The sequence below is a fragment of the Rhinopithecus bieti genome, unplaced genomic scaffold (assembly GCF_001698545.2).
Source record: "Rhinopithecus bieti isolate Rb0 unplaced genomic scaffold, ASM169854v2 scaffold_63976, whole genome shotgun sequence".
NCBI classification, from domain to species: Eukaryota; Metazoa; Chordata; class Mammalia; order Primates; family Cercopithecidae; genus Rhinopithecus; species Rhinopithecus bieti.
Genome location: NW_016824171.1, coordinates 253418 through 270133, shown reverse-complemented (window position 1 = coordinate 270133; position 16716 = coordinate 253418). Strand labels below are relative to the sequence as shown.

The 16716-nt window shown below is 34.3% G+C and overlaps 1 protein-coding gene across 3 annotated transcripts in view; it reads left to right on the top strand.

The window, feature by feature from the left end:
* Positions 1 to 16716, top strand: part of MBD5 (methyl-CpG binding domain protein 5) — a 61649-nt gene that overhangs the window by 13716 nt on the left and 31217 nt on the right. For 2 of the 3 annotated variants that reach the window (XM_017862166.1, XM_017862167.1), the window contains exon 5: positions 14500 to 15525. In XM_017862166.1, coding sequence (XP_017717655.1) covers positions 14500 to 15525 — 1026 coding nt within the window. The remainder of the gene's footprint in view (positions 1 to 14499; positions 15526 to 16716) is intronic. The other variant, XM_017862168.1, reaches the window with a different exon arrangement.

Here is a 16716-nt window from a genome sequence, read left to right as displayed (position 1 = left end):
CTTCCAATTTTCACTCACTCATCATATTTCCTTTTCGATAACTCGACACAAATGAAAATTTTGTTTTATGTATTTAGCAGAAAAGGTGTACAGAGTTCATAAATACGGTGTATTTAAAATACACCGTATTTATTGAGCATACCTTAAATAATGTTGATGAGACATTTTTAGTCTCATTGTATTATACAATTTTGATACCCCTTACCTCAGTTTACTTCATTTCAGGTCTAAGTTCATGTGCAAAGCATATGTATTTCATTGATATATTTCAATTCATCTATAATGGAAAAGACCAACATTTACTTATATTCTTGTTTCTTTTGATGGTCAAGTTTAGACTGATTTAATACTGTTTTGGTCCTTTTTGTTTGTTTGTTTCATTGTAAAACATCTGACCTGTACTGTTACTGCTGGGGTGTCAAAGCATATAGGTTAAAAATTTATTAGTGTCAGAAAAGTGTTCGCATATAAATAGCTAAAAAGGATAAGGATACATGTCTAGTAATGATGTGGATATGACCAACTAGTGTAAGCTAACAGGAAGTATGTGCTTAATAACTATCTAAGTATGAATTTTTTAAGTGTTAAACCTAATAAAATTAAGTACTAAGTAACATTCATAGGTCTGATGTGCAGCTGGTTATGAAAACGGATTGATTTACTAATGAATGTAATTCTTTTGATGAGCTAAATATTGAAGCAGTCTCTGATGCCATGTTTCTTTTTGCCATGTAGTGAACTGTGTCAACTGAATGTACCATCACTGTAATTGCCTAGCCTCAATATCTATTTACACTGACATTTATTCATTCATCAAATAACCATTGAGCCTTAAAGTTAGGCATTCAGAATGAGACAGTAAATGATAGTCACAACTATCCCTGTAGGAGTATTACTGAGTATTCCTATGATACCAGAAAGACATTAGAAGAAAACCACATTTTATTCTTAAAATGTTGCTATAGCTATCTATCATCAAGGACCTATTATGTACCAGGTGATTTCCCTATATTATTTCTAATCTGTGCAGTTTTCTAAAGTATAAAGTATTATTGTTCAATTTTACAGATCAGGAGGCTGAGGCTCAAAAAAAGTAACTGTTCCGTATCAAAACCTCAGGATTTGAACTGAGGTTCATCTGATTCTAAAATCCATTTTCCTCCCAGCTGCATAAATTCTTCATCTGAAACATTTAGTGCTCAAAAGTATTGTGTTCCCTTTCAAAATCTTTTAAAATGTTCAATAGATAATGAATTAAATCACATCAATGCGTGTTAACAGCCACATTTGTTAACTATTGATATACTTCAGATGAAAGTCAGTTATTTTTGCCAATATTATAGCAAGTAATAACTAGAATTTTTATGTCAGTGCAGAAGAAGAAATACCCAAAATGTCAAGAAAACTGCCCCTTATTAGTGAATCACATTTGGTGACCTTTCTTTTAATGAATTATCACCTCACTCAAATTAGAATGGGTTTCCTAGTAGGTGACGTGTCAGTAGGCCTTTAATAGAGATGCAGATGCTAATCATGTCATTCCAAGCATGGTAGCACAGTGAGGATGAAAGAAACCAGCAGGTAACATGGTCCAGCTGTACTCTGTGGTTACAGAGCTTAGACACAACTCAGGTGACCTCCTGCTAAATCCAGTGCCTTTTTCCACTCTCCTAAGTTCAAAAATATTACATTAAGACATTAACAAGATAAGAAATACCTTGCTCTGAAAATGCTTAGTTCCATTGGTAATGTATTTTAAATCTTCTTTTAAAGAGAGTTTTCCTATGCAAAGCAATCCAAATATTGATTTTAGGCCTATATGTGAATTCTATGGAGCACATTTAAAACATACAACTAAAGTATGGGAATTGAAGGCAAAGATAGTAACAAAATCCGATAAAAGATATTAAATACTTGGAAGAATTTCTAAAACTTATGAATATACAAGGCTTTATTAATTCTACTTTGTGTTTTCAAGTTGCCTCTCCACTAAAGCTTCAAAATACTTTGCATTTTAAAGTTTACAGATTTCCACTGGCTTTTCAATATCAAATTATAGATAAAGTTTAATATTTCCATGTAACAGATTTAGAAACTGATCAGTAGGATACTTGGTGACATTCCTCAAGTTGTAAAGCAAATCTCTGTTGGATCTGGCATCCAAACCCCAAAGTTCCCAATTCTCAGTCCAAACACTCAAACTGCCAAATGCAGGTATGTTCTGGAAATCCGTCAGTAACATACATTTAAAGCAACTTTCCAATTTTAAAGAGAGACGCATTTCAGCGTGTGAGTGTCTATAGCACATGTCCTACAATATCATGGCTTAAGGAAGACTCCAAAATCAAGTGCCCTTGCCTGGCAAACTTCAAAATGCCCAGGCCTCTTTAGTCCTCTGACTACTGCACACCTACTTACCAGATAACAAAACACATGCCAGTAACCCAAGCCCCTGCAGAGGACTGAGCCCTGTTAGTATCCACACAATGACCCATCCTTTCCTTTGCCCTGCAGTTTTCACAATTTTCAAAGAAGGAAAAGATTTAGATTATTCTGCCAACATACTTATTAGCAGCCCTGCCTTCTTCCAGTATGATAAAGTCATTAAGTCATTCAACACAACATAACTTTTTTCACTTTAAAATGACTTTTATGTTCTCTTATTTCTTCCTAATAAAAAAAAATTAATCAGCTCTTTTAAACACATGAAAATGTAATCCTCTGAGGATTTGTGCCAGAAGAGAAAATAATTCAAACATTTATTTGCCTTAACTCTTAAAGATATGCATGACAAGAATATAAATAAGCCTACAAATAAATAAGTGTTCTTGAGTATTTATATACTTATATTTTTTTAACTGCAAAAGTAAGTTTTCTTTCAGCACAAAATACATTTGATTGAAACTCAGGACAGCCATTAATATGGTAGGTATAAGACAATGAAATAGTGAGACCACAAAAGAACTCTTTGGGTAAAAGACTACAAAGTAATGAGTTTGGTTTTATGTCCTGTTTGTTCATTTGTTCTTGGAACATAGCAGTAAAGAAAATAAAGGGAGTTGTCACCCTGTTTTTTCTAGATGAAGCTACAGGGGCAGAAAGATTAAGGGATAAAAAATGCTCAAAAGTGGATTACACTATAAAGTATCCTTCTCAGGAGATGAGAGGTTTGTATAGAAATAATTCAGTGTTACATAGATTAATGTAGACTGAAGAAAGAGGAAGAGCCTCCTTGATGGCTGTGACTGAATAAACATGAGTTGCTAGTGAACGTGTTTTCACTCAAATTTTAAATGCTTAGATTTTATCCCCATCTGATGCACAAAGTTTATAGGTTAAAATTGTCCTCTGCACTTGTTTTTTAACCAAACAACAGAACTATACTAAATTCTGGGTTGTGTGATAAAATCCATGTCTATTATTTTAGTAAATTTTGCAAAATGAGCCATTTATTCTTTGCTGTAAGATATTCTTAATACAGTCAATGCCTTGTTGTTTGAGAAGGTCTACCTAATATCAGGGTTACCCCACTTAGTTTTTTTACATATTCCAGGTTTAACGTTTCCTTGTATTAAAAAAAAGGAGTTAAAACATGTTCAGCTGTAGACGTTGAGTCTGTGTAATCAAAGGTGATGACAGAACTCAGAGTGGTGATGTTTGCTGATTCAGTGATCTATTTTGTACCTTTCAAGAAATAAATTGTCCCAGTGTGCAAACTGGGAGAATTTCATTCCATTACAATACACTGAGCTCACTTATAAACCCACTAGAAATCCTTCAGTTCTCTAGAAGATGCCTAAGCTATTATTACTAAAATCAAGTGGTCCAAAAAACATTTACACAGTTGCAAAACGTACCCAGATTCTATGGAGTAATGTTAATTCTGCAATGTTTGAGTCAAAAAAATAATGCTAAAATTACTCCTATGGTGTCATCAAAATGGATTTAGTTTTTTCATGCATGTAGTACTAAATAATTCAAATCATAAAATTCTTACCCTCTAGGAACTTTTATCAAATAATATTAATGCCAGCCAAGCCAAGAGTAAAGTAAAATTATTTCTAAGCCTTATACTACTTACAGAGTTGAAGTAACAACTCACCTTTTACAGATTAAAAGTGGAACTAGACAACAGAAGTCTGAAGGAGTTGCTGAGGTATTCCTGGGGTTGGAGCTAGTCCAGGGAAGTCCGGAGTATCTATCCAAGACCCATGGGCACAGGTATAAGAGAGAGAATTCATCACAGACATACTAGAGCAGGGCTCCAGTGCTGCGTAACTCCACAGGGACCCCTTTCTCACTGTAGCCTGATAAATATGCTCCCTGGAGAACAACTCCATAGACCATCTCCTACAGAGTTGAGCAACTCAGAGGCCTGATCCTAAAGCAGTATTTTCAACTTTTAAAATTCTTCCCACAATAGGAAATTAACTTACATTACAGTCCATTAGACATATATTTATAATGTATAACAAAAGTTTCATGAAACAAATACTTATTACATGTAATAACTGCTGATTTTTTTTATCCCATTCTATTTTATCTTATTCTATTTGGTGTTTTTTAATAACAACCATGACCCACTGAAATGATTTTAATGACTCACAAAATAGATTATTACCTAGCACTCACGTATATAAGCTAACAGAAAGCTTCCACAAAATACTACCCTAGCCATGCAATGTTCTTTACATTTTCTTTTCTATTTCATTGATCAAAATATACTAGTTGGGGCATACTAAATTGATTTTGCAGCCCACTAATAGATTTAAATACTGTTTTAGAATATCCATGAGGTAATTCAGCAAATTATTTGTTGAGCACCTAGGATGTGCTAGGCACTGTTTTAGCACTGCAGGTAAAACAGGGTACAGTAAAAGGATACAAAGCTAAGCATATTCACAATCTAGAAACTCAGCCTACTCTGCTCATTAAACAAAATGAGATAAGACTTCCAGTTGGAATACTGATGAAGCGTTTTAACTATTAGGTACTGTAGTGCACGTTAAAGAACAGAAATTCTACCAGCAAGGGACTTACACTCTTTCTCAACATTTTTNACAAAATCCGATAAAAGATATTAAATACTTGGAAGAATTTCTAAAACTTATGAATATACAAGGCTTTATTAATTCTACTTTGTGTTTTCAAGTTGCCTCTCCACTAAAGCTTCAAAATACTTTGCATTTTAAAGTTTACAGATTTCCACTGGCTTTTTCAATATCAAATTATAGATAAAGTTTAATATTTCCATGTAACAGATTTAGAAACTGATCAGTAGGATACTTGGTGACATTCCTCAAGTTGTAAAGCAAATCTCTGTTGGATCTGGCATCCAAACCCCAAAGTTCCCAATTCTCAGTCCAAACACTCAAACTGCCAAATGCAGGTATGTTCTGGAAATCCGTCAGTAACATACATTTAAAGCAACTTTCCAATTTTAAAGAGAGACGCATTTCAGCGTGTGAGTGTCTATAGCACATGTCCTACAATATCATGGCTTAAGGAAGACTCCAAAATCAAGTGCCCTTGCCTGGCAAACTTCAAAATGCCCAGGCCTCTTTAGTCCTCTGACTACTGCACACCTACTTACCAGATAACAAAAACACATGCCAGTAACCCAAGCCCCTGCAGAGGACTGAGCCCTGTTAGTATCCACACAATGACCCATCCTTTCCTTTGCCCTGCAGTTTTTCACAATTTTCAAAGAAGGAAAAAGATTTAGATTATTCTGCCAACATACTTATTAGCAGCCCTGCCTTCTTCCAGTATGATAAAGTCATTAAGTCATTCAACACAACATAACTTTTTTCACTTTAAAATGACTTTTATGTTCTCTTATTTCTTCCTAATAAAAAAAAATTAATCAGCTCTTTTAAACACATGAAAATGTAATCCTCTGAGGATTTGTGCCAGAAGAGAAAATAATTCAAACATTTATTTGCCTTAACTCTTAAAGATATGCATGACAAGAATATAAATAAGCCTACAAATAAATAAGTGTTCTTGAGTATTTATATACTTATATTTTTTTAACTGCAAAAGTAAGTTTTCTTTCAGCACAAAATACATTTGATTGAAACTCAGGACAGCCATTAATATGGTAGGTATAAGACAATGAAATAGTGAGACCACAAAAGAACTCTTTGGGTAAAAGACTACAAAGTAATGAGTTTGGTTTTTATGTCCTGTTTGTTCATTTGTTCTTGGAACATAGCAGTAAAGAAAATAAAGGGAGTTGTCACCCTGTTTTTTCTAGATGAAGCTACAGGGGCAGAAAGATTAAGGGATAAAAAATGCTCAAAAGTGGATTACACTATAAAGTATCCTTCTCAGGAGATGAGAGGTTTGTATAGAAATAATTCAGTGTTACATAGATTAATGTAGACTGAAGAAAGAGGAAGAGCCTCCTTGATGGCTGTGACTGAATAAACATGAGTTGCTAGTGAACGTGTTTTCACTCAAATTTTTAAATGCTTAGATTTTATCCCCCATCTGATGCACAAAGTTTATAGGTTAAAAATTGTCCTCTGCACTTGTTTTTTAACCAAACAACAGAACTATACTAAATTCTGGGTTGTGTGATAAAAATCCATGTCTATTATTTTAGTAAATTTTTGCAAAATGAGCCATTTATTCTTTGCTGTAAGATATTCTTAATACAGTCAATGCCTTGTTGTTTGAGAAGGTCTACCTAATATCAGGGTTACCCCACTTAGTTTTTTTACATATTCCAGGTTTAACGTTTCCTTGTATTAAAAAAAAGGAGTTAAAACATGTTCAGCTGTAGACGTTGAGTCTGTGTAATCAAAGGTGATGACAGAACTCAGAGTGGTGATGTTTGCTGATTCAGTGATCTATTTTGTACCTTTCAAGAAATAAATTGTCCCAGTGTGCAAACTGGGAGAATTTCATTCCATTACAATACACTGAGCTCACTTATAAACCCACTAGAAATCCTTCAGTTCTCTAGAAGATGCCTAAGCTATTATTACTAAAATCAAGTGGTCCAAAAAACATTTACACAGTTGCAAAACGTACCCAGATTCTATGGAGTAATGTTAATTCTGCAATGTTTGAGTCAAAAAAATAATGCTAAAAATTACTCCTATGGTGTCATCAAAATGGATTTAGTTTTTTCATGCATGTAGTACTAAATAATTCAAATCATAAAATTCTTACCCTCTAGGAACTTTTATCAAATAATATTAATGCCAGCCAAGCCAAGAGTAAAGTAAAAATTATTTCTAAGCCTTATACTACTTACAGAGTTGAAGTAACAACTCACCTTTTTACAGATTAAAAGTGGAACTAGACAACAGAAGTCTGAAGGAGTTGCTGAGGTATTCCTGGGGTTGGAGCTAGTCCAGGGAAGTCCGGAGTATCTATCCAAGACCCATGGGCACAGGTATAAGAGAGAGAATTCATCACAGACATACTAGAGCAGGGCTCCAGTGCTGCGTAACTCCACAGGGACCCCTTTCTCACTGTAGCCTGATAAATATGCTCCCTGGAGAACAACTCCATAGACCATCTCCTACAGAGTTGAGCAACTCAGAGGCCTGATCCTAAAGCAGTATTTTTCAACTTTTTAAAATTCTTCCCACAATAGGAAATTAACTTACATTACAGTCCATTAGACATATATTTATAATGTATAACAAAAAGTTTCATGAAACAAATACTTATTACATGTAATAACTGCTGATTTTTTTTATCCCATTCTATTTTATCTTATTCTATTTGGTGTTTTTTAATAACAACCATGACCCACTGAAATGATTTTAATGACTCACAAAATAGATTATTACCTAGCACTCACGTATATAAGCTAACAGAAAGCTTCCACAAAATACTACCCTAGCCATGCAATGTTCTTTACATTTTCTTTTCTATTTCATTGATCAAAAATATACTAGTTGGGGCATACTAAATTGATTTTGCAGCCCACTAATAGATTTAAATACTGTTTTAGAATATCCATGAGGTAATTCAGCAAATTATTTGTTGAGCACCTAGGATGTGCTAGGCACTGTTTTAGCACTGCAGGTAAAACAGGGTACAGTAAAAGGATACAAAGCTAAGCATATTCACAATCTAGAAACTCAGCCTACTCTGCTCATTAAACAAAATGAGATAAGACTTCCAGTTGGAATACTGATGAAGCGTTTTAACTATTAGGTACTGTAGTGCACGTTAAAGAACAGAAATTCTACCAGCAAGGGACTTACACTCTTTCTCAACATTTGTTTTCTCACAAATATTAAGAAACATGTAATAAAAGAGGCATTAAAAAAAAAAAAAAAAAAAAACCTTTGACTTGGGTAAACTGAAAAATCCCAAGCATTTTAAAGTTAATTCCAACAGTTTTCAGAGTAATTATAGGTGTTAAGAAAGGAAACAGAACATGATTACGGGGAGGGAAAAAAAAAAACCCCTCTTTTTCTGACTCTGACTCCATCACCACCACAAGACTGAAAAGACTGATCCCCTTGATAGTCATAACTACACAGACACCATATTCCAAGACTCAAGCTGCATCCCTTCTACTGCTCTTTTCTCCTCCCCATCCTCTTGGCCCTGTTGAATGTGGAGAGCATTTCCTCAGATACTGCCATAGCTCCCTTCCCCATCCTCTCTACCTTCTCCTAAGTCCTTTGGTTTGGGACCCTTTCCTCCCTCCCGTGAATAGAACAAAGTAGCCTCTGGTGCCTAAGATTTCCTTTCTGTTGCTGATAAAAGATGTTAACAATTTACATCAGAATCCAGAGCACAAAGATAGAGATTTGATATGTTTTTGTAAATACACATTACCATTCCCTCTTACTAAAGCTTGAGAAAATAAAGTCTCCTAGAAAATCTAGTATTCTCATAAAAGTTATCTTTCAATTTATTATTGTTATCATTAAAAATCGGTCCTTTAAATATAGAGGAGAAAATTTCACTATTTCAATGGGATTGAAAAGTGAATTATATTTATTAGACTCACTAAGCCATGATATTTTCTCTTATCTCTACAAGCATTCATTTTTATTAAGGATTACCATTGTCCCTGTTTGCAATGCAAGTACACTTACCAAAGTAAATGATAAAGGTCAGATGGTGAAGGCATACACATTCTGTATGACTTATTTCTTAGGTTCTTGAATTTTATGGATAAAAATCAGTGTTTGGGCATATTAATTTAGAAAAGGTTTCTTAGCATAAAGTAGCATTTGTTCAAAATTACAGCTAAACAAACTGGTGTAATGAGGTTTTTAAAATACTTCATTGGTCTTCTTGATCTGAGCTTTATATTCTATCTTGTACACATATAAAGACATGTATAACAATATTATTAATATTTAAGAGACAGCCATATAAGAGTTTAGCACAATACAAACAATGACCAGGAAGAAGAGAAACGAATCAAAAGAGGTAGACATAAACTTTGTTTTGAAAAGTAGTTTTAAAAATGAGACAGATAAAACATGTCAAGGATTAAATTAATATTAGAAAAATATCCTTTAAAATTTACTTATACTATTTCTGTGTACACACACATATGCATATACATAGATCATGAATTGTAAGTGTGTGCAGAATACTGTTTACATACAGAAATTTGTCTGGGCCAGGTGCAGTGGCTCACGCCTGTAATCCCAGCACTTTGGGAGGCTGAGGCAGGCGGATTACAAGGTCAGGAGTTTGAGACCAGCCTGGACAATATGGTGAACCCCTGTCTCTACTAAAAATACAAAAGTTAGCCAGGCCTGCCTCAGGAGACTGAGGCAGGAGAATCACTTGAACCTGGGAGGTGGAGGTTGCAGGGAGCCAAGATCATGTCACTGCACTCCATCCTGGGCAACAGAGTGAGACTCCATCTCAAAAAGAAAAAAAAAAAAAAGAAACCTGTCCTACTGCAAAGCTACCGCTGTCATTTCCCCATCAGACAGACTGTCTTAATCTCTGGGTGTCTAAGCATGAGATCTCACACCAAAGTTTGTTTGGGTGGCTTTCCAGTCTTCTCTTCTACTCTTGAAAAGCAACAGAGACAATGAGAAAAAGAAAGTATGCCAGTTCATAGTGCTGCTGGCTGGTGTGAAATAATCACTTTTTCCCAGTAAAGGACTACTCCAACTTACTAACTTGTTCCAGGAGCCCAGCTGCCTTTTGGTTATTTAACTGGTAAACATGTAATGAATAATTTCCTTTTAAAATCTCAGCGACTATCCTTTTATTCGATTAAGCATAAAATACCTTGGCTGCAAAAAAAAAAACAAAACAAAAAAAACAGCTTTAACAAAACATTTTTCCCCACGGTTCAACAGACCATAGAGCTTTTGTGCAGAACTATGAAATACGTTCACCAGAGAGTGCCTATTCAAGAGTAAGTGGTTCAGAAATAAGCAATTTCCAAATTTCCCTGCATTTATAAGATTTCATACAAATTCAGGGTCCTCTTTGAATGACTGTAAGCATGAATGAGTAACTTTAAGAACTCAGAGTAATTTGGGATAGACCTCTCCCTCTGTGGGGTGATTTCAACATCTTGAAATATCTGGAAGCCTTCTTAGGTAATTTGTCATCTTGCACCCATCTCCTTTCCAATGTCCCTTATCTCCTAGCATTGGACTAATACACTGGAGAGTTCATTTTCACTTTCTCCACAAACGGGTGGTATTCTTTCCTTTTGTCCACAAACACACCAACACATAGCATCAAACTACCTACTTCTAAAAGTTGAGTGCAAGTTTTATGATTTTACAATCTTTTTAGTACCAACAAATATTGTTTGAATGCTGATCATGTGTCAAAGACTGTGTTAGGTCTTGGAAATACAGTGATAAATAAGAAATGATTTTTGTCTTTAATGGTTTGGAAAGATGATTTCAAATTTCTTCACTGTTTATCTCAGGCAGCAGGTTCAACCATGGGTAGGAGGAGCCGGAAGCATAGGGAAACCTCACAATATTTTCAGTCATATTTCTTTGTTTTGGGGAAACATAGGACTCTTCATTACCTTCCATCTACTTTATTATCACCTTGTCTTTGCTTGTTTTTTTAATCATCTTGCTTCTGCATAGAGGCCCTTTTTATTTTCATTTTCATCTCTCACATTCCAGATCAAATGTTACACCATTTGACTAGTTTTCCCTGATGTGTTCAGTTTCACAGTGGTCTCCTTGTTATACACCTGTTACACCTCTTAGCATATTGCACTATAGTTATACTAGCAATATAAGAACAAAGCTTTACATTTTTCTAGTTCATAATAAACTCTGAATAAATATATATTTGAGAGAAGAAAAAGACAGAGAGATTTCTGTGTTTATTTCTTTACCGAAACTCTTAATTCCTTCAGGAAAGAGCAAGGTTTGTTTGTTGTGGTTTTTTTTGTTTGTTTGTTTTGTTTTTTTTTTTTGTTTTGTTTTGGTTTTGTTTGTTTCTTTCTTTCTTCGTAGTTAGTTCTATTCTGTTTTCCAGCAGAGTACACCTGTTTGTTGAATAGATTTCTTGAAAATTAAAGAAAATTTTAAAACTATACCTTCATCTTCATACTACATTTAAGCAGCTTGTGTGCTTCACCGCTTTCTTGATGGTAAGACAAAAATACACCCAGAGTATCTATACTTCACTTCTTCTAATTCTTCAAGAATATTTAGATATAGAGCTTTTATGTTATCCCAAAATGGCTACTTCCTTGAATCATAAGTGTGGATACTTCTCTGTTGCAAAATAAAGATTAAAAATTATAATAATCTCTAAGGAAAGCCTTCATCTACAAAGCCTTGACATGTACACTCTAGAGCATTTTGAAAATGTGTTCTGCTTTTGGTTAGAGAAATTGTGATCTCTACATCTAAATATGTCATTATTATTTAGCAGAGAGGAAAAATTGCCACAGATACTGCCACAAGTAGTGATTACCAGTAAATCAAGACTTTTTATTTAAACTCTGTAAAAACATTCTGTAAAGGTTTCAATAAAGTTATTTCTCAAATTTAAAGAAGATGGTGCTTCGCAAATGGAAAAAATCTTAATCTATAGTATCTATGGAAATAGCAGCAAGATTTAAGAAGCAATTAAATGTTTAAGGTTTTGATAATTTTGTAACAAATCTGAATTAGTATTTAAAGAATTGTATACTATATGCCTATTTCAGCATTTGGTATGTTTTCTTACCCTACTCTTGGTAAATGTGGTCATTATTTCATAAATATTTATATATTTTCAAAGAGGGGTTTTTAAAATCTCATTATTTAAATAAAACACTGAAAACTAAAAAAAAAAAAAAAAGGTAGACCATGACAGCCAGAAAAAATGACAAATCCTTGCTATAGGGATATTCTGTAAAGTGTGTTGGATGTGCTGATTTGTACTTACTGCTATTACCGCAGCACCACTACTATGACTACTAATGTCAATAATAATGATAACTCCTTTTATTTTTATAGACTTTTACATATTTCAGAACTTTTGCTTCCCTGTTTTTGGTTCTCAAAATAATCATGCCAGTTATGAAATTTTTTCTACGGAAAAAGTTCAAGGTAGCAAAGTGTCACATGTAGAAAGATATTTATCCCTGTATTATCTATAATGATGAAAAATCAAAATATGAACACCAGACTTTATCAGAGTGGTTCAATAAATATAGTAAATACATACACTACACAGTTAAAATATAAATACAAAGTCTATTTATCAGAAAGGAAAAATCCTTGTGTTATTCTATTAGGTGAAAAGAAGAAGAATATACAATTATATTCATATTGCTGTTACAACTATGGAAACATTTCTGTGTATTTGGATGAAGCCTCAATGGTAACATGATAAAATGTCAAGTTTTTTAGGATAGCATGGTATAACATCGCCCAAAATGTTTGGTTTATTTTAGATTTTCAGTGACACTGGTGTTGTTCATTATGCCATATATGTGTTTAGTATTTTTAAATAAAACTAAATGTGTATTCTTAAAATGATAAAATATTTGTCAAATGCATGTATTACATAAAACAATGCATTTACAATGGGGAAAGACCATTTACAAAAAAGTGATTATAGGTTCCTTTTCAATAGATGTGGTTTTCACCCTATCTACCTCACCCCTTGTGCATCTGGATCACCAGGGGTGATTTCAAAGAATACTACTGCCCAGGCTGTACCCCGAGAGATGAGTTTTCAACGGGTCTGGGCTAGGGCCCAGGTATTGGTTTGTTTTTGTTTTTTTAATTTCTCCGGATAATTCTGTTGTGCGGCTTGGGTTGAACATCACAAAAACAGTTATAAATACGTGAAATTTCCTCTTTTCCGATATTAAATTCCCAGAATTTTCATCTCTAGTGTAAGACTTTGAAGAATAAGAATGCTATTTAAGATTGGTCTAATTTAAGAAATCATAAGTCCAAAGTGTCTTTATGCATTAAGAATGGTAAAGATTCTTAATTATTATTTTTATTCATTGTCAAAAATAATGATAAATAGAGTATTGGTGAGAGAAATGAGCACTGTCTTCCACTGCTTATAGGAATATAAATTAAGTGTGTATTGATCAACTTCACAGGAGGGTGGTTTGACAATATGTATTCAAAGCTTCTAAAATATGTAAACCCTTTTGTCCCTGGAATTTCACTTTTAAGAATTTATCCTTAGAAAATAATTAAGTGAACTGGCAAAGAAATATTAATAAGAATATTTGTCATAGTGTTGCTTACGATAGTAAAAGATTGGAAACAATTTAAAACTTATGACTGGATTGATTAAAGTACAGTATATCGTACATGATACTAATAAAATGGTTCTGTAGCTATATATAAGTTAACATGGAATGATAATCACAATACATTGATAAAGCTACAAAATAACATTATAGCATGATTCCATTTTTTAAAAATATATGTAACATATATATGCATACCTGCATATGTATAGATACGCAGGTAGAAAAAGCCCAGAAAGCTATAAACTAAAATATTATCTTCATAGGTAGTTATCTTCATATGTACTTTTATTTTCTGCTTTATATTTTATGTGCATTCTACTTTTGTGGGTTTCTTTTCACTAAAAGAAAGTAGTAGTTTTATAAATAAAGACAACTTTTTTAATGAAAAAAACTTTTTAAATGAAACTATTACTTTTATCTACCCAATTGAATGAAGAACACGGATTCTCCCATCTTCAGCTTTCACTTGTTGTCTGCCTGTGAAAAACAAGCTATTTGATAGTCAGCATCACCTATTTCTTTTTTTAAACCCCCCACCTCTCCTGCCACCACAACCCATCAGCTATTTCTCAGTAACTAACTTCTTCAATATATTTATTTTCAAAAGTGTACATTCTAAACTTAAGTCCCATTAACAGATGTCAAGTGATCTGATTACAATTAATCTAGTTGCAATCAATGAAGGTGCCATGTAACAAATAAATTGAAATTTATGTTAATGCATTTTTATGCCTAGTCTCACATAATATCCATGATTAATAACTAATTTTTTTGTTTTTTTTTTTTTTTCATTTTAGGCGGTTCAGGACCATCATCCTCCATAGCTATAGCGGGCACCAACCACCCTGCCATCACAAAGACAACATCTGTTCTTCAAGATGGCGTCATAGTCACCACCGCAGCTGGAAACCCACTGCAGAGTCAGCTGCCTATTGGGAGTGATTTTCCTTTTGTTGGCCAGGAGCACGCACTTCATTTTCCATCCAACAGCACTTCAAACAACCATCTTCCACACCCCTTGAACCCCAGCCTCCTCAGTTCTCTACCTATCTCTTTGCCAGTGAATCAACAGCATCTCCTAAACCAGAATCTATTAAATATCCTCCAGCCTTCAGCAGGAGAAGGCAAGTCTGAGATCAACCTCCACCCTTTAGGTTTTCTCGACCCGAATGTAAACGCTGCTTTAGCTTTTCTCTCCAGTGACATGGATGGGCAGGTATTGCAGCCTGTTCACTTTCAGCTCTTAGCAGCCCTGCTTCAGAACCAAGCCCAAGCAGCTGCCATGGTTCCCCTGCCATCTTTCAATCTGACCATCTCAGATCTTTTCCAACAGCAAAATACCCCTTTACCCTCATTAACACAGATGACAGCCCCACCAGACCATTTGCCAAGCAATCAGTCAGACAACAGCCGAGCTGAGACCCTTTTAACCAGCCCCCTGGGGAACCCTTTACCAAGCTTTGCAGGCAGTGACACTACTTTTAACCCCCTGTTCCTCCCAGCTGTCAATGGGGCCTCAGGATTAATGACCTTGAATCCCCAGCTGTTGGGAGGTGTCCTGAACTCGGCATCGGCCAACACCGCTAATCATCCAGAGGTTTCCATAGCAACCTCCTCCCAGGCAACCACTACCACAACCACTACATCATCAGCAGTGGCAGCACTGACTGTCTCAACACTTGGTGGGACAGCAGTGGTGTCAATGGCAGAAACATTGCTGAATATATCTAATAATGCTGGGAATACACCTGGTTCAGCTAAACTCAACAGTAACTCTGTGGTGCCACAGCTACTTAACCCTCTACTGGGGACAGGTCTACTTGGTAAGTTAAATTTTTTCACAAATTTTTTACAAAAGAAACGTTTTTCTAATTCTATTTTCTCCTTTTAAAACTCCATTTTGTCACACTATTTTAAAATGTTTTGTTATGTCACAGCTTGCTTAAGGAACTAAATATAACAACACCCACACACAACCATAGTTATACAAACATGAGTGACTTTTTCCTTTTTCCCCTATTCTAGCAATACTAAATATCATTTTAATCTGCTTTCTCTTCTAATTCTGATGCCACCTAAACCTAACTACCCATCATCTCTTAAACCAAGTAGAGTCTCATTTTTCAAATAATAAAGCACAGGTACATCTTAAAAATCACTTTCATGTGAATTTTCGTTGGTGTGGCATCACAGGGTTAGTATGAGCAGCTGCACTGTGGATGGAAACAGATTGAGAAAGTGTTTTCCAGGTGAACCCTAAATAAACAAAACTAAATGCTTGTCTAGCAAAACAAGAAGCAAGATGTAAAAACATGCAAAACTAAAGTTTGCCCAAGTTCAAGAGAACAGACAGCCCCTCTAGCTGCTACTAGATTTCCTTAGTCAGTATTATTTTTTTGACCTTTGTGGCTTAAAAACAAAGTGTTTCATCTGTATTATCCTATCACAAAATAGTCAGAAAATAATGCCAGGTATATTTAACTGATGGATATAGGTAACTATAATATAAAGTGTAGGGATGGTGTCCATAAAGTCTGGAAACAGGGAAATGTACATGATGATGTCAATGGCATCTTCAATGTGTAAAAAATAATTTGTTTATTATTTATGTTTTTTTGATTTTATGGATGCCTTTATAATATAGTAAAATTAGTTCTATTTGGCATTGAAATCTTTGTAATTAAATAACCTACAAAGCATATTTCATTTACATATTACAAGTTACAGGACAATTTCTATGACATTGTCCTCAAGAAAATGTCAGAGTAATTTCAGAATAATTTTGAATTTTGAATATAAATTTAGTTGTTAATCCTACTGATTATATAATATTTATTTTGAATGATTATGACAATGAATTCTTTTGTGTTGTTAGCTTTCTTTTCCATTTTAATTTTAGGTGACCAACCTTCTATCACAAAACAAACTGCACATTTCTAAACCAAATCAATGATTTGATGTGGTATCTACTGATGATTATGGCTTGAGAACTAAATTTTGTAAACAAGGCCTGA